The 25491-nt window shown below is 42.3% G+C and overlaps 1 protein-coding gene across 8 annotated transcripts in view; it reads left to right on the top strand.

Annotated features, from left to right (window-relative positions):
* TNRC6B (trinucleotide repeat containing adaptor 6B) overlaps positions 1-25491 on the top strand; it is a 261599-nt gene that overhangs the window by 204789 nt on the left and 31319 nt on the right. For 7 of the 8 annotated variants that reach the window (XM_032645301.1, XM_032645306.1, XM_032645303.1 and 4 more), the window contains 7 exons: positions 1885-1959; positions 3668-3713; positions 5320-5468; positions 11125-11250; positions 23429-23560; positions 23834-23929; positions 24091-24271. In XM_032645301.1, coding sequence (XP_032501192.1) covers positions 1885-1959; positions 3668-3713; positions 5320-5468; positions 11125-11250; positions 23429-23560; positions 23834-23929; positions 24091-24271 — 805 coding nt within the window. Of the gene's footprint in view, positions 1-1884; positions 1960-3667; positions 3714-5319; positions 5469-6529; positions 6701-11124; positions 11251-23428; positions 23561-23833; positions 23930-24090; positions 24272-25491 lie in introns of all 8 variants that reach the window. The other variant, XM_032645308.1, reaches the window with a different exon arrangement.

Genomic DNA, 25491 nt, shown 5'->3' with positions numbered 1-25491 from the left:
GGTTTCTCCAACAGCAATCATCGCAACTCATTTTTATCTCGTTCGGGAAACTCCAAGGCCCAGGACCCTTTTCTCAACAAAATGAGGTGCCAGTGCATAACCCTGCGTTAGCAACTAGATGATTTATCTACATCCTGTACCAGTTGTGTTCTACACTTCTTACTTTCTGTATCTTAGAACAACTTAGTTTCTCCTTTGATTTGCATAATTTGATGAGGACTTTGGTTTTCAATCTAGAACCTGAACGACTCTCAGTAGAAGCCCTCTTTTTTCATTCCAGCCTCTCATTCCACAGATACATTGAGGGACATAGGAAGTGGGCAGCCATGTATTTAATTTGAGGATGGGAGCCTTGCTGCCCTAAGAAACGCTTCACAACTAAAAATCCTGGTTTTCAAATACCGGGTGCCATGTTAGAAGGTCTTCAGTGGCCAGGGGCTCTACCTTCATCCCCTTTGCCTATGGGATTTTGTTCTGAATACGATTACTCTCTTTTAGGCCTGAGAATACAGGTTGTTTCTGTTAGAGACGTTTGGTTTAAACAGTCATTCACAGTTTTCCCTCTTAAAGGACTTTTATTACTCCAGTCACAAAAGAAATTATTCAGTAAACTTGCCAGCATTTTTAGTACATTCCTGTCGTCTAGTCTGCTGTGGCTTTCTTTTTGTTATTTACAAATTAACAATAAGACCAAATTACAAGATCGTTCAGGAGACTGTTGAGGAAGCAACTGAGTGAAAGGTACTAGCCCACTCAGGGAACCACCAAAATTTAATGAAGTTAATTGGGAATTAAATGTTTCTGCTCCATGACTGATGATTCTGACCTTTCATACTGAGGGCCTCTTTGTGTGTGTGATCAAATACAGCTGACATAAAATTTACCATCTTAACCAATCTTAAGTGTATGGATCAGTCGCATTAAGTACATTCACATTGTTGTGCTGTCATCACTAACATCTGTCCACAAAGTAACTACCACTTCTCTCCTCCTTCCAGTGAGGGTTTTTTTGACCTTCAAACTAAGTACCTTAACACTTGCAAGAATAATAAAATTGATCTGACCAATACCATCAGAACACAAATAGAATTTTTACCCGGAGAATGCACACGTGCACAAAGCCCCATCACCTCCTGCCCCCACAAGGTCCCTGCCACAGTTCCACTCACCTTCTACGTAGAAGTAAAAGTGGAACTGATGACTGGTGCCTTGTTCAGTGGAGAAACTAGTTTGTCCCATTAAGAAACAAGCAGAAACCTACATCCGCCACCTTTGCACTTAAAACTAACTGCCCTCATAGAAACAGCTATGTGGTAAGCTTGATGATGGTGTCTTCTGCTAGGCTTCTTTCCCATTGGGGAGCCACATCTTTACACTATGAAACCAAGCAGATGAAAGTGCTACGCGGATGAGTTCCTCATTGTATCCACACAGAGAATAATGACTAGTTTAAATGGGCTCCTTTCCAAATAACATGCGCTAGCATCAAACTCCTTTTCTTCACTCCTAATACAAACCGGCTTGGGTTACAAGGAGAGAGTAAGAGAGAAAATACTAGCATGCAAACATTATGTTTTAGAAAATCTGCTATTGACCTTCTATTTATAGGGTAAAAACATTAGCTGACCATATATTTTTCCAGTTACTTCTAATTCAGTGCAACGAATAAAGTAAGAATGAAAACATAGGTGTAATAATTAAAGCATAGTACTTTTTTAGGCTAACAGATAACATATCAAAATAACTATAGTTAAAGAGGAATAGTTAGGGTTCAAAAAGGTGTAAACTCTTGGTTTTGCATTTTCAGTCAGTACTTATGCAACTCAGGAAGTTGAAATAAAATAAAATTACTTGATTCTGAGGTTACATATTTCATTTCTCTAGTGCTCACTAAAAGGAGGAAACAATGATTCATGGATGAATCCCCTTGCCAAACAGTTTTCAAATATGGGACTGCTGGTAAGTTTTACTTTTTCATATGTGTAATGTATCCCAACTTTTACATTTAGTACAAATTTTAAGACCACTGCCACATATAGTACCAAAGTACAGATTTAGAAACTGGTTAAGCAGTGTTCCTGATTTGGATTAGGCAGTATTTGTTCTCTATTCTTTTTTTCTTAACGAAATACTCCAGTATTTAAAGGGTACAGCTTTTATATTTTTAGTCCTTGTATCCTTTTCCTTAGGCAGTTAGGGAAGAAAAAGCCAAGTACTTAAAATTTATATAATTTTTGCTGACTACTGTAGCAGTTTTAATATTATAATTTTTAAAAAGACAGCAACTGCAGAATAACTAGGGAAACTATTTGTGATTAATTATATAGGCAGTTCTTGTAGAATTTCTAATTTTTTGATCTCTTGGGAACATTATGGGGACTCCCTGTCCCTGGTTGCCAAAAGACAAATGACTTGGCTGCACATTTCAAGATCTGATGACTTGACAAGTCACAAGAAGAAGTTGTCATCATTTGGCTGCCGCTCTTGGAATTTGATCCTGAGCTGACTGGAACTTGAGCACAGGGGTTTAACTCTCCAAGCAGCTGTTTAGCTGTTCTTCTGCCCATAGATTTACTGAAGCTAATTTGATGTGAAAATCGAATTTAGGAATATAGACACCAACAGCAATCAAAATTAGTCAGATTTTTGTTTTTAATATTTATTTCTTTATTTGGCTGCACCAGGTCTTAGTTGCGGCTTGCGGAATTTTTAGTTGCGGCATGCGGGCTCTAGTTCCCTGACCAGGGATTGAACCCGGGTCCCCTGCATTGGGGGTGCAGAGTCTTAACCACTGGACCACCTGGGAAGTCCCAAAATTAGTCATATTAAAAATGTTACTAAAAAAAAAAAAAAAAAAAAAAAATGTTACTGGGGGCTTCCCTGGTGGCGCAGTGGTTGAGAGTCCGCCTGCCGATGCAGGGGACACGGGTTCGTGCCCCGGTCCGGGAGGATCCCGCATGCCACGGAGTGGCTGGGCCCGTGAGCCATGGCCGCTGAGCCTCCATGTCCGGAGGCCCAAGTACTGCAAAAAAAAAAAAAAATAGGAAAAAAAAAAGTTACTGGGACTTCCCTGGGGGGGAGGGGAAGTGGTTAAGATCCACTGCCAACGCAGGGCACACAGGTTCGAGTCCTGGTCTGGGTGCCGCAGAGCAACTAAGCCCATGCGCCACAACTACTGAGCCTGTCTGTGCTCCAGTGCCCATGAGCCACAACTACTGAAGCCCATGTGCCTAGAGCCAGTGCTCCGCAACGAAGAGTAGCCCCCACTCGCCACAACTAGAGAAAGCCCGCGTGCAGCAACAAAGATGCAGTGCAGCCAAAAATAAATAAATATAAAATATATATATATATATATATATATATATATATATATATAAATAAATGTTACTGTCTTGGGACTTCCCGGGCGGTCCAGTGATTAGGACTTCGCATTTCCACTGCAGGGGACACAGGTTCAATCCCTGGTCAGGGAACTAAGATCCCTCATGCCACGCAGCCAAAAAAAAAAGTTATTGTCTTCATTCCAGTTTAAGGTTCATTTCCAAGGACCTTGTATAGTCCTAGTAGTAAAGTAAGGTGTGGCTCACACATGAATAATGCCATTTCTCCTCTGATTCAGACGTTTAATTCAAGCCTTTAATCTTCCTTCACTGTTCTTTATTTTCAGAGTCAAACTGAAGATAATCCAAGTAGCAAAATGGATTTGTCTGTAGGTGTGTATCCCTCCACTAATACGAATGGAATATGTTGTTCATGACACCCTGTTGGGACCCCCTGCTCACTTTGAGTTGGGATGGGTGCAGTTCCTAGACACATATTCCACACTCGCTCTGGGGAAGGCGCCGTGTTTGACGTAAATGAGTAGTGTGTGCCACCTATAAAAGCTTGAGACTTGGAGGCCACTGGGCAGCTGGGGAGACCGTGTGTACCACATAAAGGAGTCAGCCTTTGCTCGGCCGTTGGCACTTGTTGTCGTGGACGAGTGTAGGCTCAGCTTTGCCAGATCCTCCAGTGTTTTCAAGAGAGGCCAGAAATTCAGATATGCATTGACATCCTGATTTTTTTTTTAACGTCTTTATTGGAGTATAGTTGCTTTACAATGGTGTGTTAGTTTCTGCTGTTATAACAGAGTGAATCTGCTATACATATACATATAGCCCCATATCTCCACCCTCTTGCGTCTCCCTCCCACCCTCCCTATCCCACCCCTCTAGGTGGTCACAAAGCACTGAGCTGATCTCCCTGCGCTATGCGGCCGCTTCCCACTAGCTGTCTCTTTTATGTTTGGTAGTGTGTATATGTCCATGCCAGTCTCTCACTTCGTCCCAGCTGACCCTTCCCCCTCCCCCCGTCCTCAAGTCTATTCTCTACATCTGCATCTTTATTCCTGTCCTGGACATCCTGATTTTTAAATAGTGGAAGCTAGTCCAGATTTTTAAAAATGCTGTGTGTGGCCAAATAAGATACCAGAGTCAGCTCTCAGGTGGCCAGGTCTGTCTGCACTGGGATGTTCCATTATTGACCAACCCCCTCCTCTGCAAGTAGAGCAGATGCAGCATCAGCCCTTCATCTGTGGGACCTTCACAGTGATGCTGTCGCTCACCTGAAGGAACTTAAGAAGAATCAAACCGGGAAGAAAAGGAAACAATCCTAGGAGATAAGGGAAATAACCTCTGATCTGTGATACTCTTAAATACGAGAACAGCTAAAAAATGAGCTTCATGTCACTGTACCATAACAAATTTATAGATATGTGAAAGAAAGTGGGAATAGCCATTGCACCTGGGAAATTACATTGTACCAGTAACATGGCACACCGTCTCCTGCGTTCAGCATGAAGTTCTAAGTTTTAGGGCAACAACCATGCCTCTTTGCTCTTTTTATTCCTCATAATCGTGTTTCACAACCCCAGCTGTTTGTCTAGCAGATGCTAAAATATTAACAAGAGACACATCCTCTCACTGAGGACATTTGAATATATGAGCAAGATATGTTCATCAAACATATCAATACCCGGTCTAAGAATTAGATTAGTTAGAGATTTTTTTACTAGGTTAGCCCTCAGGCTCTCTTTCAGTCTTCCATAGAAAACCGGCTACAGCTAATATATGTTGTGGGGTTTGGGGGGGATTGTTTGGTTTTGGTTTGTTTTTAAGGCATCCATGTGTGTTCCAGGAAGGACCGCCAGCAGCCTGAACCAGTAAAAAGCTCTTCTGGTCTTACACCTGCACCTCGGGGAGCGTAGTGGGACAGGTCACTCTTGGTCATGAGGGAGACATTGATTGTTAACATCCTCACTCCTTCTGTGTTACTTTTCAGGGAGCCTTCCAGATAAAAAATTTGATGTGGACAAGCGAGCAATGAATCTCGGGGATTTTAATGATATCATGAGGAAGGATCGATCTGGGTTCCGTCCACCTAATTCCAAAGACATGGGAACCACAGATAGTGGGCCTTATTTTGAGAAGGTGAGTTGAATCCTTGGTTTAAGATAATAATTCGTGAGAACCACTTTGGTTCCCACTTGTCTTTTGATAATTAATTCCAGAAGGAAGCACAGAATTACTGAACTGAATGAGCGAGCAAAGCACAAACGTCACCTGCTTTTGAATGGTGACATGAAAATAGCTGTTGTTGTTAGGTGATTAGGCAGCAGCTAGAACCATCTGTCTTTAGAATGTGAGTATTGTGAACAAGGTCTAAGTTTTGGGGAATTTATGAAGTTTGGAGGGGGGAAGTGGTCTGTTTATAGTGGGAAATGCACACTCAAAACACGTAGAAGAAATCCTAGAGGCAAATTTATTCTGAATTCTTTTTTCTGCTGTTGTGCAACTTTTGGATCTTGTGCAAACAGTCTGTGTCTCCTAAGGCCTTGCCTTCTAGCTTTGTCGAGATGATCCAAAACTTCCTGCTTTGCTATTTCTAAGAGAGCTCTTTTGTCTTCTTTCTCCATTTCCATAATGATCTGTTTTTAGTTATGATGGTATACTTTTCAAATTCTCAACTACCTGCTTTAAACAAGTCATTTATACCTATCTGTTGGGATTTTTAACCTTTCTAATGGAGGAGGTCATTCCTTGATTCAGAATACCAATTTGCAGTGTTTCTGGTCTTCAGAAGGCAGTTAAAACCAGAGTGTTTAGATCTGGCACATTTTTGACACCACAGTGCTGATCCAGACAGCAACATATCCACAAGAGGATTACTGTGGCTTCTGTTTCGGCAGCCACGTAGTTAGAGCAATCAATACTAGATGCATGAAAATGAAGTGTCTGGCAATTTTTATCTTAGTGCGATGGACAGAATGTGTTAACTAACTTAGAGGATAAGAATCTATAGGAAAGAGGATGACAGATGGTGTCTGTTGGGCAAAGTATCATGACTTATTATCAGATCCAAATTCTATCCTCGTTTACTGCTAATACACTCTAACCTTGTTTATTCCTGGTGTTTCTCTTTTCCCTTCTTGCATTCTGTTGCTTCACTAACCAACACTCATTGTGATTGGCTAACTACTACTACTTTTCAGCTGACTTTGCCTTTCTCCAATCAAGATGGGTGCCTTGGGGATGAGGCTCCCTGCTCTCCCTTCTCCCCTTCTCCCAGCTACAAGCTGTCTCCCTCTGGTTCCACACTACCCAACGTCAGCCTTGGAGCAATCGGCACAGGGCTCAACCCCCAAAACTTCGCTGCTAGACAAGTAAGGAGGCCTCTCAAATTTATAACTGCTTGGCTGTGGCCTCGCCTTGGCCCTGGTCTGCAGTTTATTGCATCATTTGTCTGTCTTGGGAAATTTGTTGATTACTGAATGCACAGAATGATATTAAGTATAGGCTTTAGCTCTTTCAGCCCATAGAACCCATCTCTCTTCATGTTTCTCAACATGGATTTTATTTTAAATATGTTTCTTTTGTCTTCCCATTTTTGGTCATAAGTTTACGTTTAATAGTTAACTAATGACTGGCTTAGGAAAATGTTAAAGAAGCTTACAGGTACCTTCTATCATCTAATTTAGCATCATATTTGCCATTTTTGAACGTTTGATTGAATGGCAAGACTACTTTTGAGGTCTTTTCAATCTAATAAAATTGCTAATTAGAAAGCAGCAGCAAAACTAGTAAGATTAAATATTGGAGGGTTACATCATCTTAAAAATCCAGTGTCTTTAAGTATCATATTACCCAGAGAAAGGTAACTTACATGTTAGATAATGAAGCTTTAAGAAGACCGATGTTGCCCAGCGTTTGATTCAGCCTGGAGCAGCGCCTTTCCTGGGGTTGGATCTGTCGGTCCTCCAAGGAAGGGCTGTGCAGCAGAAACAGGACTGGCGGGGCTGGCCTGATCATGCCGCCTCTCCTTTACAGGCCCAGGCGGACAGAGCAGGCCTCTGTCTGTCACCTTGCAGTAGCTCTGTTGTAGTTTTTGTGGAGAAAACCAGGAATCTGGGGACAATTCCTTTGTGACAGTGGCTCCAGTGATACTTTCCTGGCCTTAGTTCCATGACTACTTGCTTGTCCTTCTGCTTTCATCTCTGAATGTCACAGAAGGACATTTAATTATTAGTTGCGTCCATTCTGTTTGCACGTGATGACTTTTCACGTAGAAATGAAAGGATGTTATAAAACACCTCTTATGCTATAGTCCTCAAGTCGCATATAGATCGTTCATATGCTTTCTAATTGTTGCCTTAGCACATTTAAAAAATGGGCTATATTATATCCATGTGTTCAGATTGCTTAACTCTGGATTGAGAGTTATAGGTAGTTTTTTGTTTTCTTCCTTGATGTTTCGCTCTTTTTCCTAATGTTTCCACAGAGGACATGGCTGTGTATTACTTATATAAACAGAAGAAACAATTATATCCATTTTGGTGGGGAGGAGGGCTCTTTTGGGTTGAGATATATCAAATATAAGATAGTCTTAATACTCTTGGTTAATGGTGATCATAAGTATTCTCCCAGGATCACCTGATTATCAGATACTTAGAGTACATAAACTTGAGTATAAGTGACCAGCCAAACTAGCTGTGCGCTGGACTCTAAAAAAAGGTCATTTCTCTTCATTTTTTTGATCTGTGGATTGCTACAAAGTCCATTGTGAACCAAGTTGATTATACATGTTCTATCCAAATATGGTTATGGTTTTTTCACACTATTTTCATGCAGAGTTAATATACTTCATAGTTTCAAAATAAAATTTGAGGGTTTTTCCCAAATTACAGAAGATTTCAATTAGCTTGATAACCTTGTTTTTAATCTATATACCTTTCTAAGTTAAACATTGTAGTTGAGGCAAATATCACCAATAATGATTAGGCTCAGGTCATCATTAAAGCCTCACATACAACAGTGAAGCTTTAGAAATAGCCATATAAGCCACCGTTTATATATATATATATATATATATATATATGGTTTTGATGCTGGTTTTCCTAATCTCTAAATATAGTTTTTTAAAAAAAAGACTGGATTGGGCTTCCCTGGTGGCGCAGTGGTTGGGAGTCCGCCTGCTGATGCAGGGGACACGGGTTCATGCCGCGGTCTGGGAAGATCCCACATGCCGCGGAGCGGCTGGGCCCGTGAGCCATGGCCGCTGAGCCTGCGCGTCCGGAGCCTGTGCTCCGCAATGGGAGAGGCCACAACGGTGAGAGGCCTGCGTACTGCCAAAAAAAAAAAAAAAAAAAAGACTGGATTTGTATGATTACCATTAAATACATTACTGTGCAAAATAGCTACTTCTGAGCCAAGAAGATGACCAACTTGTGATACCAAGGTTCCATATTAAAAAATAGAGAAGATGGGAATTCCCTGGTTGGCCTAGTGTTTAGAATTCCGAGCTTTCACTGCCATGGCCCAGGTTCCATCCCTGATCGGGGAACTGAGATCTCACCAGGCACATGCCACAGCCAAAAAATAAAAAAGCAAGATTTAACAGTAAATAATGAATAAAAATCTAAAAAGGGTCTTATTTTTTTTAAAAAGGTATTTTTTGATAAACTTATGTTGACTTATCTTTGTTATTATTTGTATCAGATATATCCAAGTGTTTGGTATGGCTTTGGAGACACTTGATAATGAAAACCTAAAACATTTGGTGGGAGTGGGATGGACTCTTTCTCCTAGGAATAGGAAAGTAGGGCTTGATTTTACAAAAACCAAAAAAGGTAAATTCTTTGTAATACCTCTTACCAGAAAGAGAGGTTGAAATTTAAAACGACCCATACAGAGCAGTTTGGAGCCCTACAAAACATAGGTTCTGGCAGGGACTTTAGCTGTCAGAAACCCCACCATCCAAGGGCCATCCATGAATAATTAACATCTAATAACAAGGTCATTACTTTGATAGTAAAGTGTGAGAATGATCTCAGTGGAATAGTCTTAGCAAAATAAATGTTTCCTATTTTCCTGGGAAGAATAAGTAGCTAAGCTCCAGACTACCAGGATCTCAGAAAAGTTAGAACTGAGCCATTTCACCTCAGAATGACAAGTTTGATTAGTAAGACAGGAGAGGCAGAGATATTAGAGTTTCTAGAACTAAAGGTCTTTTCATGTTTAAACAGTCCTTTGGGAGATTTAAAATTCATGGTGGATCTTTGATTTTCTTTTATGAGATATACGCAGATTTTAATTGCCATTTCTATTTCTACTTTATATTCATAATCATTTTTATTTTCAATATTTTTAAGTTCATTAATTCCCCTGAAGCAGTCCCTTAATCTATTTTGAATCATTAAGCCATCAAAATATCTTTGGTGCTCTAGAACTTAAGGACAAAATTCTTCTTTAAAATTGCCTTAATCCCCATGATTCCAGGGATAAGATGATGGTGGTGACCTCAGCTCAGAGCGCACAGACTTGGTATAAGCAGTGGTGTAGCTGTCTTCACTGACGGTGTTCAGTGGGACGTTTGTTTTCAAGTGTATGAAATTGGTGGGTCATGGATGTTTACAAATGATGTGCTCATCCTACAGACCAGGGCTTGATTGAGTTTCTGGGAATACAAAGAGGGAAATATTAAGCTGGTGGTGGAAAGACAGGATGGAAAAAAACTGTAATATGATTTGATGATGGATCCTATCAAAGAGTTTTCAAGTGTTTTGAGAATGTAGAGGTGGGCTCAGTGAATCTGAATGTGCAATGAGGAAGGTTTGGGAGAAGACTTCGTTGATGAGTTTGACCTCTGAGCTGGGCCTTGAAGAGGCCAAGTGAAGATGGTATAGACAACTACATCGGGCAGCGTCAAGTATCGAATACGATTTCTTTGCTTCTCTGCTAGAAACAAGTCAGAAAGGAAAGGCCATCATATACAGCCCAGCTTTTTATAGCTCTTTGATTGGAGCAGTCTAGAACTGCTTCAATGAGTTGATCCTCCAGAAATCAGGGAGCTAAGCTTGTTTTTTGACTAGACTGATAGTCATACATTTGAATGAGAAGTTACAGGTGAGTAATGTTTTGTTTTGGTAGCCCTGGAATGATTTTTCACTTTTTCCCTTTCTTCCTTTTTTATCTCACTCTGTGGTTGATTCACATTTCCTTGTCTAGTAAAGAAGGGACCAAGCAGACTCAGGACAGGGAAGGGTGTTCGGATCTGGAGTAGGGTCCTCAGGGAGCTAGGCTCACAGTTGGGTGGCACTGATTTTATGATTGAATCAACCAATTCAGAGAAGTCATATCATAGTATTGTTTTACAACTGATATTATTATATAAAATGCAAGCCTGCATTTTTACTCAGTTGCTTTTTAAGGTGCGTCTCAGGTTATATAGTTGGAGAATAAATTCGGTAAACCCAATCTTAAAAAAGAAAGTAGTTAAGTAAATGTTATACTGCCTGTACCTTTCAACAACAACAACAACAAAGTAGTGTTTTTTTGTAACATTTGACTGAGTTTAATGCTTTTGGTTTATAGAATGCATCAGACTGCAGGGGTGGTGATGATATGCCCATGATTGGATTTGAATACTTTTCTGAGCATTCTGAGATCAGGAACTTTTTTCAGTTGTAAAATTCTGTGATTCCATGGAACACGGGATATGATTCTTCTGAGGGAGAGAAAACCTGAACTGTTTCTTATTTGTGTTTTCTTACGTGAACAAAAAGCCTCACCGTCGCTGTTCCGTTGACAGGGTGGCAATCATGGTTTGTTTGGAAATAGCACAGCACAATCGAGAGGCGTGCACACCCCCGTGCAGCCGCTGAATTCTTCTCCTAATCTCCGGGCGCAAGTGCCTCCCCAGTTCATTTCCCCCCAGGTAAGCAGTTCATGGATCCACAATTCATAAGGAAAAGTCCAAGTGGTTACTAGTTGTCAACTGACTGGTTTTGTGGGCATAAAAGGAATAACAGTTACCCATCTAAAATGGGAAAAATCCGGATGCCAGGGATCAAGATCTTTAGAACAAGATGGCAAATCTCGTTTGTTTTTTTTATTGTATCGTGCATACAAAGTAGATGTTTTTACATGAAAGGCATTATGATTATATTCCTTTTAGATCTCCTGTATATTTTCCCAATGCTATATTGATTTTTAAACTGTGTATAATTAAAACTACTGTGTTAATTCCGATGTGTCAACATTCAGAAGTTGGTTGCCCTCAAGGCTTCACAGGGTAATTGCCAGGTTCTGGGTTATTCTGAAAAGTTTTGAGGAGATACACACTAAAACACTGACTGGGTGTTCTAGGGGGGGTTCAAGAACTAATGAAGCGGCAGAGACTTATTCACAGAGCAACTTTGTGTAGGACACGGTCTTTTGGGAACCATGGGAACCCTTTAGGACCCTCTATTAGCAGGAGATTGGACGGGTTGTTTGGGGGTATAGGTGAGAGATTTGTGCCAGTCTACCACATACTGCCTCTCATACACCTTTGTGGGAAACAGGTCTGAGGAGCAAAGTAAAAGCTGATAAGCCCAAGTAAAGATTCAGTGTGTGAATCAAGATCAAGAGCTTTGAGTCTGTCCCGTCGTATAAGAGGGGGTGGGGTACTTATTAGATCCAGCCAACAGGTTGTGAAGGGTCAGGTTTTGTTGTTTGTTTTTTGATACATCTTGTAAGACAGAAGCTTAAAATGTTTATTTGAAACCATAATCTATAGATTTCAAATCCTGCTTTGGACATTGAGTCTGTCCATCTTGGTAGAGGAAGGAATGTTGATCATGCCCCCGCCCCCATCTTCACGGTCCTGTCTGGAGTCCTCTTGGGTCTCTCTTCTTCTCCTTCCCTTTCTCTGAGTGTCACTCATCCTTCAAGTCCCAGGTAGACAGAGCTGTTCCTGACTTCCCCAGCCCTTTACAGTGGCAGTGTCTTGCCTTTTGGAGCACTTGCCAACATGCCTTGCCATCAGGCCAACAGCCATCCATGGTTATCGAACGTCTGCAGTGTTCCAGGTTGTGTGTTGGCCGTGCATGGTTGAAGAAAGCACTGCCTCTCCCATCGCTGCCTCCTGGAGTTGTGGCGTTGATGGCAGAGTAGTTGGTAGATAACGTGCTGCATGGAAAAGCTTAACAGAGTTTGGGGAGCAGGGTGGGACCTCACACTAGCAGTGACATTTAAGCTGGGTCTTGAAGAACGAGTCAGAGTTCGCTGGGCACAGCCAGATGAAAGGTGCCTTCCAGGAGGCAGAAGCAGCTTGTGCAGGGGTCAGTAATATCTGGAAGGACACGGCACGTTTGGGGAAATGCGGTTAGTGTGAGTAGTTAGTTTGAGCTTGTGGAAGTGTAGGTATGCTGTCTAGAATGGAATAGGAAGAAGCTAGTCAGGAAGTTTGGGACCAAATTTGGAACGGTTTTGTTTGCCTTGCTAAGTAGTTTGGACTTTGTCCTTTGGTCACCACGGTTTGTAACATTATCTTGGCCACTGCTTAAAAACACAGTTTCTGGGTCTTCCTCAATCTACTGAGACACAGAGTCTTGGGTGTTGGGGCCTCACCACCCCCAGGGGATTTTTACATGCTCCCTAGAGTCTGGCTGCTCCTACTAAAGATAATATAGTGTTAGGCAAGATTTCTCAACTGAGTGGCAGTATAGGAAAATTTAAGTTTTGGAAAAATAACACCATGATATAGACGACATGTTTGAATGACAGAATCACTAGAGCAAAGGAGATCAGCTATGAAGCTAGTGCAGGAGTCCAGATAAGATAGTAGCAGTCAGGGGGACTTCCCTGGTGGCTCAGTGGTTAAGACTCCATACTTCCAATGCAGGGGGCTCAGGTTCGATCCCTGGTCAGGGGACTAGATCCCACATGCATACTGCAACTAAGAGTTCGCATGCCACAACTAAGGAGCCCACAAGCCACAACTAAGACCTGTCACAAATAGACGAATGAATGAATGAAACACAGCATTAAATTAAAAAAAGATAGTGGCAGTGGGAATTAAGACCTCCTTGTGAAGGTCACTGGTGATGTTTGTGTTGTGGAATACAGTGATCTGTTCCCCAGTTTTTACTCATGTATCAGCATTTGACACAGTGGATCACTCCCTCCTTTTTGAAATAATTCATTTGGCTTTCAGACACCTTCTATATTGGTTCTCCACCTGCCTTTCCTTGTCTTTCTGCTTTACAAGTTCTTCCTCACTTCCCCAGTGTTTAAACATCAGAGTACCCCAGCCTCAATAACTGAACCTCTTCTTACCACTTACATCCACTTTTAGGTGATCTCACCCAGTGGAATGACTTTAAAATACTGACAGTTCCAAAACTGTGACTTCACCCCAGATCTCTCTTCTGAACCCCAAAGACTTCTGGCCATCTTTAGTAGGATGCCTTATAGGCATCTGAAGTGAACACGCCCAAAACAGAACTTCCTGCTTCATCCCACTCTCCCCTCAAAACATCCTCTTCCTCCAAGCACCTGGCAGTCTCATCCTGCAGGTGCTCAGGCCAGAGCTGGTTGTGAGTTCTCACAACGCACAACCAATCCAGCAACAAATCCTCCCTTCAGAACTTCATCCAGCGTCCAACCATTTCCTACTGTGACCGTGGTCTCCTGACTGGTCCGCCCGCTTCATCCCATACTTGCTCCCTCGAGTCTTGTTTTCTGCCCCGAGTTCACACCGATCCTCTAAAAGCACACTGTCCAGTGTAGCCATTAGCTGCATGAGCACTTGAAATGTGACTTGTGGAATGGAAGAACTGAAGTCTGGTTTCAATGAATTTAAATAGCCACACCAGATTAGCACCTACCGTATGGACAGTGCAGATGTGGGACATTTCTGTCATCACAGAAAGTTAAGGTAAATCATGTTACTGCTTTACCGGGACCCCTCTTCTGGCTCCCTCTCTCACTGAGAATACAAAGCCAGCTCTTCACTGTGGTCTTTGGGGCTCTTGGTGACCTCCCTGCCCCCCCACACTTGCCGCTCTCCTGTTCGTCCAGACCTCTCCAGCCAGCTGGCCCCAGTGCACGGAACATACTCCCAGAATGCTCTTCTCCCAGATTGGCACATGGCTCCATCTTTATTTCCTTCAGAGCTCTGCTTCAGTCCCACCTTATCAGGGAGGCTGTCCCAGGCTGTGTATAGTACACCACCACCACCGTTACTCACCCCCACCCCACCCCCAGGAGGGTAATAAGCTTCACAGCGGCAGGATCTGTGGCTGTTCTGTTGGTTGCTGCATCCTGAACATCGACAACTGTGCAGGGCATGTATTTTAAGTTCAGTAAGTATATGTCAAGTCACAGGAGGATGCATTTCAGAATGATCTAGAAAGTGGAATTGTTAGGAAAGCACAGTGAACTTAGTCTGAGAGACTTAGGGGCTCCAAATCTCTTTATGACCAAAGTATCTGCTCTACTTGGAAGAGAAAAGTACTTGCGTTCTCCTACATTTTTCAAATGTGTTTATTTAGCAAAACATGGTTAACATAAAAATTCTTTCTTTTAAAAAAAATTATTTATTTATTTTTATTTGGCTTTGCCAGGTCTTTAGTTGCGGCATGCGGGATCTTTGTTGCATATGTGAGCTTTTAGTTGCGGCATGCATGCAGGATCTATCTCCCCCACCAGGGATTGAACCCAGACCCCCTGCATTGGGAGCACGGAGTCTTAATCGCTGGACCACCAGGGAAGTCCCAGAAAAAAATTCTTCACAAAACTACCCTCCCACCCCACTGGACGCAATGACAAGAATTATTTTTATGTAATCCCCTATCCAGACTTTGTTCGTATACAGGCATGCTTTTCACATAACTGCATTCATGGTCACAGCAGCCTGCTATTTTCATTAACATTGGGTCATGACATTTTCTGGTTACTAATATAGTCTCCAAGTTGATCATTCTTAATGAACAAAGCAAAATGTTCCATCAGGTAGACTTGATTTGGTTTCCCTTTCCCAATTATTGGATATTGTTTCTAATTTTTCACTGTCATAAGTAACGCTGTAGAGAAATCCTTTATACATAGATCTTTGCCCACATTATTTCTAAATTTAGTTGCCCAGAATGAAATTTCTGGGTCAAAGCACATGAACATTTAAAATTCTTTTTTTTTCTTTTTTAAATCCATTCCCCAGACCTTCTTTTATTTTATTTTTATAAATTTATTTATTTATTTATTGGCCGCATTGGGTTTTTGTTGCTGCGCGTGGACTTGGACTTTCTCTAGTTGCGGTGAGCGGGGGCTACTCTTTGTTGCCGTGCATGGGCTTCTCATTGCGGTGGCTTCTCTTGTTGCGGAGCACGGACTCTAGGCGTGCAGGCTTCAGTAGTTGTGGCACACAGGATCAGTAGTTGTGGCACACAGGATCATTAGTTGTGGCTCGCGGGCTCTAGAGCACAGGCTCAGTAGTTGTGGTGCACAGGCTTAGTTGCTCCGCGGCATGTGGGATCTTCCTGGACCAGGGCTTGAATCTGTGTCCCCTGCATTGGCAGGTGGATTCTTAACCACTGCACCACCAGGGAAATCCCTGAACATTTAAAATTCTTAACGAGTGACTTCCCTGGTGGCACAGTGGTTGAGAATCAGCCTGCCAATGCAGGGGACACGAGTTCGAGTACTGGTCCGGGAAGATCCCACATGCAGCGGGGCAACTAAACCCGTGTGCCACCACTACTGAGCCCATGTGCCTAGAGCTCGTGCTCCGCCACAAGAGAAGCCACTGCAATGAGAAGCTCATGAACCTCAATGAAGAGTAGCCCCCACTCGCTGCAACTAGAAAAAGCCCGTGCACAGCAACAAAGACCCAACGCAGCCCAAAATAAATAAATTTATAAAATTCTTGATGAATATTACCACATTTTACATCCATTTTAACCGCTTTTTAGGGACAGTCAATAATTAATGTAAACATAGGAAGAAGATATTGAAACTCATCTTTAAGATTGTTACAAATGTTCCATACCATGGGTTTTTTCTACCTTGCCTTTTTCTTCCTGTTACTCAAATGTTCAGAAAGTAACATATTCTAGAGGTGTTTGTCTTGCTTTTATTTTTATTTATTTTTTAATAAAGAGACTTTTTTTTTTTAACTTTTATTTATTTTTGGCTGCATTGGGTCTTCATTGCTGCGCGCAGGCCTTCTCTAGTTGTGGCGAGCAGGGGCTACTCTTCGTTGCGGTGCACGGGCTTCTCATTGCATTGGCTTCTCCTGTTGTGGAACACGGGCTCTAGACGCACAGGCTTCAGGAGTTGTGGTGCACAGGCTTAGTTGCTGCGCAGCATGTGGATCTTCCCGGACCAGGGACCAAACCCATGTCCCCTGCATTGGCAGGAGGATTCTTATCCACTGTGCCACCAGGGAAGTCCGTCTTGCTTTTAAATTGCTGTCATTTTGCACTTGTAACGCTTCATTAAATGCCATATTCACTCCCAACTAGAGCTTCACTTTCTCCAACCCAGCTGGAGATTGAAAGGACTTTAAGCCAGAATAATTAATTCCCTGCCATGGGAATGTGCAAGCCTGCACTTTAATTACTCTGCAACCCAGGTATGAATAGTCATTTGCCAGGAGCCCAGTGAAGCATCTGTCTGGTCCTTTGTATTCACTGGAGGAGGACAGTACATGTGAATCTGAAGAAGGGAGAAGTTGAGAGTTTCCCTGGTGGCGCAGTGGTTGGGAGTCTGCCTGCCGATGCAGGGGACATGGGTTCGAGCCCTGGTCTGGGAGGCTCACACGTGCTGCGGAGCGACTGGGCCCGTGAGCCACAACTACTGAGCCTGTGCGTCTGGAGCCTGTGCTCCGCAACGAGAGAGGCCAAGATAGTGAGAAGCCCGCACGCCGCGATGAAGAGTGGCCCCCGCTTGCCGCAACTGGAGAAAGCCCTCGCACAGAAACGAAGACCCAACACAGCCCAAAAAATAAATACATAAGCCAATAAAAAAAAATTTTTTTTGAAATAAATTTTAAAAAAAAGAAGAGAGAAGTTGAGCAGTGCTAGATAGGAAGTCCTCAAAGTACAACCTTCATAGTCTTTATAACTGTCAATTTATAGAACATATGAGATGCTGACATTTAAATTAAAGAATAAAAATACCTTGTGTTAGCATTTCTTTAAGGTCTTTCTGTATCTGTCTATCTGTAAATAATATGTTTCATGTTCCCTTTTTTGAACTTTATGTAATGAAATCATACAGTATGTAGCCTTCTCTGACTTTTTTACTTGATAATGCTTGTAAGATTTTCCCATGTTGATTTAGGCAGTTGTGGTTCATATTGTATTCTACTATAATGAATATACCATCCTTCATTTACCTTGTCTACCCTACTATCGATAGACATTTGGGTTGTTTCCAGATTTTTGCTATTATGAGCAGTGCTGCTGTGAATATTCCTCTATTTGTCTCCTAGGATGAATTTCTCTAGGGTACTGCTGGGTCATGGGCATGTTTTACTTTGAATGGTAGTTTCTTTAGCTAGTTTTGAGTAGTAGGAATAGTAAGGAAGGTGGTGAGATCATGGGCTCGTGGCAAGGGGTAACATACATTCTCAAGACTGAAGAGAAATGGTAATCAGGAGACGAGCTGATTTGTCCAGTAGGTCTTTTGAAACTGAAAGAGGGGGCTTCCCTGGTGGCACAGTGGTTAAGAATCCACCTGCCAACGCAGGGGACACAGGTTCAAGCCCTGGCCGGGGAAGATCCCACATGCCGCGGAGCAATTAAGCCTGTGCGCCACAACTACTGAGCCTGAGCTCTAGAGCCCACAAGCCACAACTACTGAACCCACGTGCCACAACTACTGAAGCCTCCTGCGCCCCTAGAGCCCGTGCTCTGCAACAAGAGAAGCCACGACAATGAGAAGCCCGTGCACCGCAACGAAGAGTAGCCCCCGCCCGCCACAGCTAGAGAAAGCCCACGCACAGCAACAAAGACCCAACACAGCCAAAAATAAATAAATAAATAAATTTATTTTTAAAAACTGAAAGAGGGCTTCCCTGGTGGCACAGTGGTTAAGAATCCGCCTGCCAATGCAGGGGACTCGGGTTCGAGCCCTGGTCCGGGAACATCCCACATGCCGCAGAGCAACTAAGCCCATGCGCCACAACTACTGAGCCTGCGCTCTAGAGCCCACGAGCCACAACTACTGAAGCCTGTGAGCCACAACTCCTGAAGCCCGCACGCCTAGAGCCCGTGCTCCGCAACAAGAGAAGCCACTGCAATGAGAAGCCGTGCACAGCAACGAAGACCCAATGCAGCCAAAAATAAATAAATAAATAAATAAAATTTTAAACAATAATAAAACTGAAAGAAGGGAGGAGAAATGACAAGTTCAGACAATGGCTCTTTATTTTGGAGGCCAGTAGATTGGGAAAGAAAATAAGCAAAAGAGGTTTCCCATGAATCATAGATGAAAGCTTTGGAAAGGAAGTCAGAAACACGCTGATCAGTACAGACAGCCTGGAGCGGCACTGTCCAGTAGAAATGTAACACAAGCCACATAATGGAATTTAAAGTTTTTAGTAGCCCCATTTAAAAGATAAAAAGAAACTGGTAAAGTTAATTTAATGATATATATTCTTTAAACCAATATATCTAAATTATTATCATTTCAACCTTTACTCAGTGTTTTTAAATTATATTAAAATTTTTACTTTCCTTTTTTTAATACCAAGTCTTTGAAATCTGGTGTGTATTTTACACTTAAAACACATCTCGGGACTTCCCTGGCAGTCCAGTGGTTGGGACTCCACGCTTCCAATGCAGGAGGGCATGGGTTCGATCCCTGGTTGGGAAACTTAAGATCCTGCATGCCACGTGCTGCGGCCAAAAAAAACCCACATCTCCACTTAGGTTAGGCATGTTTCAGCTGCTCAGTAGCCATATGAGGCTAGTAGTTAACATACCAGATGGCACAGGCCTGCAAACAGAGTTATTGTATTCTTTTCTAGCAACTGCCACAGCAAATGACCACAAACTGGGTAGCTTAAAACAACAGGCATTTATTCTCTTACAAGTTCTGGAGGCTAGACGTCTGATAGCAAGGTGTCATCAGGGTTGGTTCCTACTGCAGGCTCCAGAGGAGAGTCTGCTCCGTGCCTCTCTCCTAGTTTCTGGTGGCTGCTGGCAGGGCTTGGTGTTCCTTGACATGTAAATGCGTCACTCCCATCACCACCTCCATATTCACGGGGCATTCTTCCCTGTGTGTCTCTGGACTTTCTCTTCTTCTAAGGACACCAGTCATTGGATTAGGGCCCACTGTAATCCATTATGTCCTCATCTGAAACTTGATTATGTCTACAAAGATCCTACTTTTGAATAAGGTCACATTTCTCAGATCACAGTTGGGCATGAATTTGGGGGGTGGGGGACACAGTTTAACCTAGTATAGTTGCTAAACCAAATGAATTTAAGATTCACACTGTGAAGGTAAGAAATACGATTTCATGAGTCACTGAGGTATGGTCTAAGACTCTGGTTTAGAATACGGTGTGATAGCGTAGGATATATCTCCACTCGTAGCCTCCTTCCCTGTCCCCGACCGCTCCCACCCCCCACCAAACAAAAAAAAGAAAAAAACCTTTTAATACAGTGAGGTTAGAACCATTATATCAGAGACAATAAGTTAAGCCACACTGGTGACCATTTGGGTGAACTCAAAGGACAGGTGAAGAAGAATTATTATTTGAGATGAGTTGTGGAAGGTGCGTCCCTCATGCTGGCCATAAAACTCGTGCAGCGGTGAAGTGCACAGTAATGGTGTGCCTGCTTTGAGCTCCTATCTGCTAGGGGTCTGTTCAAATAGAAAATCAAATAAGGTGGGATTTTGTTTTGTTTCGTTTTTTTAAGTCAGTTTATCTTTTTTTTTAAATTGAAGTATAGTTGATTTACAATGTTGTGTTAGTTTCGGGTGTACAGCAAAGTGGTTCGGTTATATATATCTATATATCTGTTCTTTTTCAGATTCTTTTCCATTATAGGTTATTACAAGATATTGAATATAGTTCCCCGTGCTATAAAGTAGGTCCTTGTTGTTTATCTGTTTTTTATATAGTAGCGTCAAACAAGTTTTTTAATTGGTTGGCAACACTCAGCATCTCGTAGAGAGTAGAGAGGAAGCAGCTGGGAAAACTATTACTTTAAATCAAAATACTTTCCAAAATGAGAGAATTGGTAGTTTAAATGCAAGTGCCTGAGATCTTGGAAGAGAATGAGTTGGTGAGCCAAGTATAGGAAACTTGAATTTAGATGTTTTTAGACCAGAAAGTGTCAAAAGATAGGCAGATATTCTTGAGAATGTAGCAGAGACGGTGACTCAAAAGTATTAGGAAGCTGAAGAATTTAACTTTGACTGTGATGCTAAAGAAAGGTAACATGGGAAGACCCCATGGCCTTCTGATGAAAGCATTCTGATGACTCACGTTTTATAGGGTCATTTTTAAAAGATGGAAAGTAAGGGTATGCAAGCAAGGGTGAATGTGTGAGAGTCATGCTGGGAGATTAAAACACAAAATAAGTGGAGGCTTGTAAAAAGTGTCTTAGAGCTTGGTTTGGTGCAATGTGGTGACTGGGAAAGGAATCATAGCTTTGGACTCTTCATATAATGCTGACTGATTAAGTGGAAAGAAAATTTTTACTGCTTTTGTCTTCTCTGTTAAGAATAAGGGTGTTCAACCGAAAGGGTTTAAGATGCAGTAAATCCTACAGCAGAGAAAGAATTTGTGAAAAGAATTGCAGAGCCCTGACTGTGATCTTCGAAGAATGCTTGGGGTCTTCAAGGAGGAGGGTTTAATAATGACAACCCCTCTTTCCTGCCCAAATCCTGAATTTTTAAGACAAAAAGAGGAAGGCTTCCAGGGGCCTAAACGTCCCCTTTACTACCGAGAAAGCTGATACTGGAGAATGTGAGCTTCCTAATACTGAATTCCAAACTTACTCCCTAGTAACTGGAATAGGGCAGTCCTCCCTGTGGGCTTGCTGCCACGATGTAAGGGAAAGAGGCCCAGAGTGTTATGATAAAGGTGGATGCCCCTCTGTGTGGAGCCTCAGGTGAGCAGTGGGAAAGAAGCACCCCTCCCCTACAATGAAGTAAGGAGAATGGGGGATTTTTTTTTTTTTTTTCTAATTTTGAAAGAACAAGGAAAGTCGCTTAAAGACTGATGAACTTGGTGCCAATTCCAAGTAAGATTCTAGACAAGATTATCAAAAACATGGTTTCTGAGCACCTGTACTGGGAATCGAGAATCGTAGTTTGCTAACATATTTGAACTTAACTCGTTTTCTTCACTGATTGGTAAAAGAATTTTGGATTATAGGAACGATAAAGTTGTTGTATCTCTATTTTGACAAGTCATTAGACAAGCTGTCTAAAACAGTTGTGTTGATTAGAAATGATTGGCTGTTCCTGGACTTAGACCAGTTTCAGGTTGGAAGGACGTTTTTAGTGGCACGTGACTAAATTTATCTTCAGCTCTGTCAAGTTCAACATTCCTGTCAGTCACCAGATGGGGAAACTCAAACTGGGAATAAGTGAAATAATAGGTAGAAAATAACTTGGTGGGGTGACTATTAGTAAGTTAAAATATGAGAGGTTCATTCATCTAATAGGTGTTTATCGACCATCTGCTATGTGCCATGCATATAAAGATAAATGTAAAGTCCTAAGGATCAAAACATAAATTAATAAAATTTTTAAACCCAGCTGCTTAAAAATTACATGGGGGGCTTCCCTGGTGGCGCAGTGGTTGAGAATCTGCCTGCCGATGCAGGGCACACGGGTTCGAGCCCTGGTCTGGGAGGATCCCACATGCCGCGGATCAACTAGGCCCGTGAGCCACAACTACTGAGCCTGCGCGTCTGGAGCCTGTGCTCCGCAACAAGAGAGGCCGGGACAGTGAGAGGCCCGCGCACCGCGATGAAGAGTGGCCCCCGCTTGCCGCAACTAGAGAAAGCCCTCGCACAGAAACGAAGACCCAACACAGCCAAGATAAATAAATTAAAAAACTCCCATCCCCAACAACAAAAAAAAAAAAAAAAAAAAAAAAAAATTAAAAAAAAAAAAATTATGGTCATCCTTTTTAAAAAAAAAAAAAAAAAATTACATGGGGAAGTAAAACGCCCCATGTAATTTTAATCTGATGCCCCATCTACAATTTTAATATTGTAGATTTTAATTGACAGTAGGCTTAATGTGTGAGTTAGGAGCTATGATATGATCATCAGAGAAGTTGAGATTGTAGGAACTGTTAAAAGCATGGCTTTTAGAAGAATAGTTAGTGATGGCCAGGTCTACCCAGTATTAGACAACGTTAGGAAATGGCTTTTCTGTCCTGGGCTCTGCGTTGAGAAATTGAATGAGATACAGGTGAGAGAACTGATCATATGTAGCCTGGAGATGAGATGCAGGGGAGCTGTAATCATTGTCTGGACATCTGAAGAACCATCCTGTGAAGTAACATGAACATGTACGGAGTGCATTTCTAAGCATTTGACATGGACTAACTCGTAAAATCCTCAAACACCCGTTTTGGAGATAAGGAAAGTGAGGCTTAGAAAGGTTAAGTAAGTCACTTGCTCTGAGTCCTATACCTTAGAAAAGGCAGGTCCACACGGTCTGCCTCTAGAACTAGGCTTCTGACCACAGTGCTATTTACCACTCATGGAAGAGGGAGCAAGTTTGTTCTCCATGGCACTCACTGATTCAGTGGGTTCCATGGATGTTTTTATAGCACATTTCCAGTAATAACTTCTCAGACAAAAGTTATATTATCATTAATTTTTTTCTTGATATTTTCTAGATTGTAAAATTCATAATTTTTAGTGTAGAAAAATTTGGAAGTCTAAAAAGAATTAAAAAGCTCCTGTAATTTCACCACTCAAAGACAACCATTGTTAACACTTTGGTGTATTTCTCCCAATCGTTCAATATTTTTCATAAATATTTTTCAAGGAAAAAATTGGCAGTGCTTGCTTCAGCTCTAATAAAATTCATTTCACGGAAAAATAAAAATTTTATTTTGATAAATTCTGAAAGTTCCTTCTTTTGGCTAGGTTTCTGCCTCAATGCTCAAGCAGTTTCCCAACAGTGGCCTGAATCCAGGTCTTTTCAACGTGGGGCCCCAGTTATCTCCTCAACAAATTGCCATGCTGAGCCAGCTTCCACAAATTCCCCAGTTTCAGTTGGTAAGTAGCAGATTTTCCTCCTATAGCTAAAAAGGTTACTTGCTTTTTTTTCTTTTTCTTTTTTTTTTTCCCTTTAGCTTTTATTTGCTTCATTTCATGCAAACTGTTGAGTGTGTGCTTAAGGGTTGATATATCAGCTCAACTGCAGGTAAATGTGACCCGTAGACCGGGAACTCGGTGGTGCTTCCTTCACGGGCACTTGATTCATTCACCGTTTTCCCAGTAAGTCTGTCTCAGGAAACTTGCGTCCTTTCTCTCTCCCCTGCTTTGTAGGCGTGTCAGCTGCTCCTGCAGCAGCAGCAACAGCAGCAGTTGTTACAGAACCAGAGGAAGCTTTCTCAAGCCGTGCGCCAGCAGCAGGAGCAGCAGGTACGTGGCACTGGAAGGGTCCCCCTGGTGCTCCACGGGAGGAATGCGTCTCTGCTTAACCTCTTCGATGGCAAACATGACTCAAATGCCGCCTTTCCCCGTGAGGTTCAGGGTGTTGGCTTCTCACGTGTCCGTTTTCCCTTGCGCCTGCTCGCCTCCAGCTGGCTCGAATGGTGAGCGCCCTGCAGCAGCAGCAGCAGCAGCAGAGGCAGCCCAGCATGAAACATTCGCCGTCTCATCCCGTTGGGCCCAAGCCGCACCTGGACAACATGGTCCCCAACGCTCTAAATGTGGGGCTCCCAGACCTTCAAACCAAAGGGCCAATACCTGGATATGGTTCTGGTAAGCTGTGAAGTAATGAAAACTGCCTGTTGAAAAATACCTGCCAGTCATGTTCTCAGCCTGGGGGTTGGACCTACATTACGCTGTTTTCACAACAGTTGTGCAGGGTAGGTGAATATTTGTATCCCTCTCTTTCAGGTGAGATATCTGAGTTATTGATATCCTAGAGTCTCAGTGGTTTCCTGAAGCTCACCACACAGTAAATAACAGAGACAGGCCTCCACCTTCTCTGGGTCCAAAGCAGTCTTTTATTACTTGTGAGTGGCAATCGGCTCTCCTACCACCAGGACTTTTTTCAAGCCAGTTAAATGTTTGTACCTGCTGTGACTGCTACACAACGTCTGAGGTTATAATCTAATAAATTATGTACAAGTTGAGGCGTTTAGCTCTCCAGCTAAAATTACCTTCTCTTGAAAAAATGGGGAACTGATATTAAAATTATAAGGCAAACTGATAAAATTCTTCTGATATTAGTATCTCATCTGATTTAAATAGAATTAGCACAAGTAAAGTTATACCTTTGACATTCATCAAGAATTTGTTGGCAGGCAAATCGTAGCTCTTTCAGAACTGGGGAACATGTTGTAAGCAGAGTCCAATCAGTGAGGCAGCAGTGATTTAAAAATAAAATTAAAAAGGTACCACACCGCACAGCATTTTTCTTCTCAGACTGACAACATTTAGATTTTCTTTCAGTAAAGACCGTACTGTTCTCTGCAAACTCAAAAACAAGAGTTTGGGGAGACTTGAAATCCATACTCCCAGGTGACAAAGTGACCCTGGACAAATGGCCCTACTCTCTGTGCTCTGTGAGGTGCCCACTGCCCCCTGGGGAGGCCACATCCAGAGAAGAGCAGAGAGTTCAAGGACTCCTTGATCCTGGATAGTTGTAAGGGAATTAATTTACAGATCCTCAAGTTCTACCAACTGTACTTAAAAATGATTGCCTGAGAACTGACTTTTAAATTCAAAATAAACTTCCTTCCATGTGACATAAAAGAAGGGCAGATTCTCCACCATCCCATATCCTATTAGAGCATGCTTCTCTGAGGTTGCAGGCAAGGAGGAAGCCTCCCTTGATGACTAATGATGGTGCCATTACCCCTGGGTTTCCAGTCTTCACCTTCTGAATCGTGTCTTCTGTTACAGATGAAGCTTGACATAAGAGCCTGGGTGTGTTGGTGTGTGTTCAGTTGTTCTGAATTTAGACACTGTACATG

Source organism: Phocoena sinus, chromosome 10 (genome assembly GCF_008692025.1).
Source record: "Phocoena sinus isolate mPhoSin1 chromosome 10, mPhoSin1.pri, whole genome shotgun sequence".
In the NCBI taxonomy this organism is placed as follows: domain Eukaryota; kingdom Metazoa; phylum Chordata; class Mammalia; order Artiodactyla; family Phocoenidae; genus Phocoena; species Phocoena sinus.
This window is presented reverse-complemented; position numbering and strand designations above follow the sequence as displayed.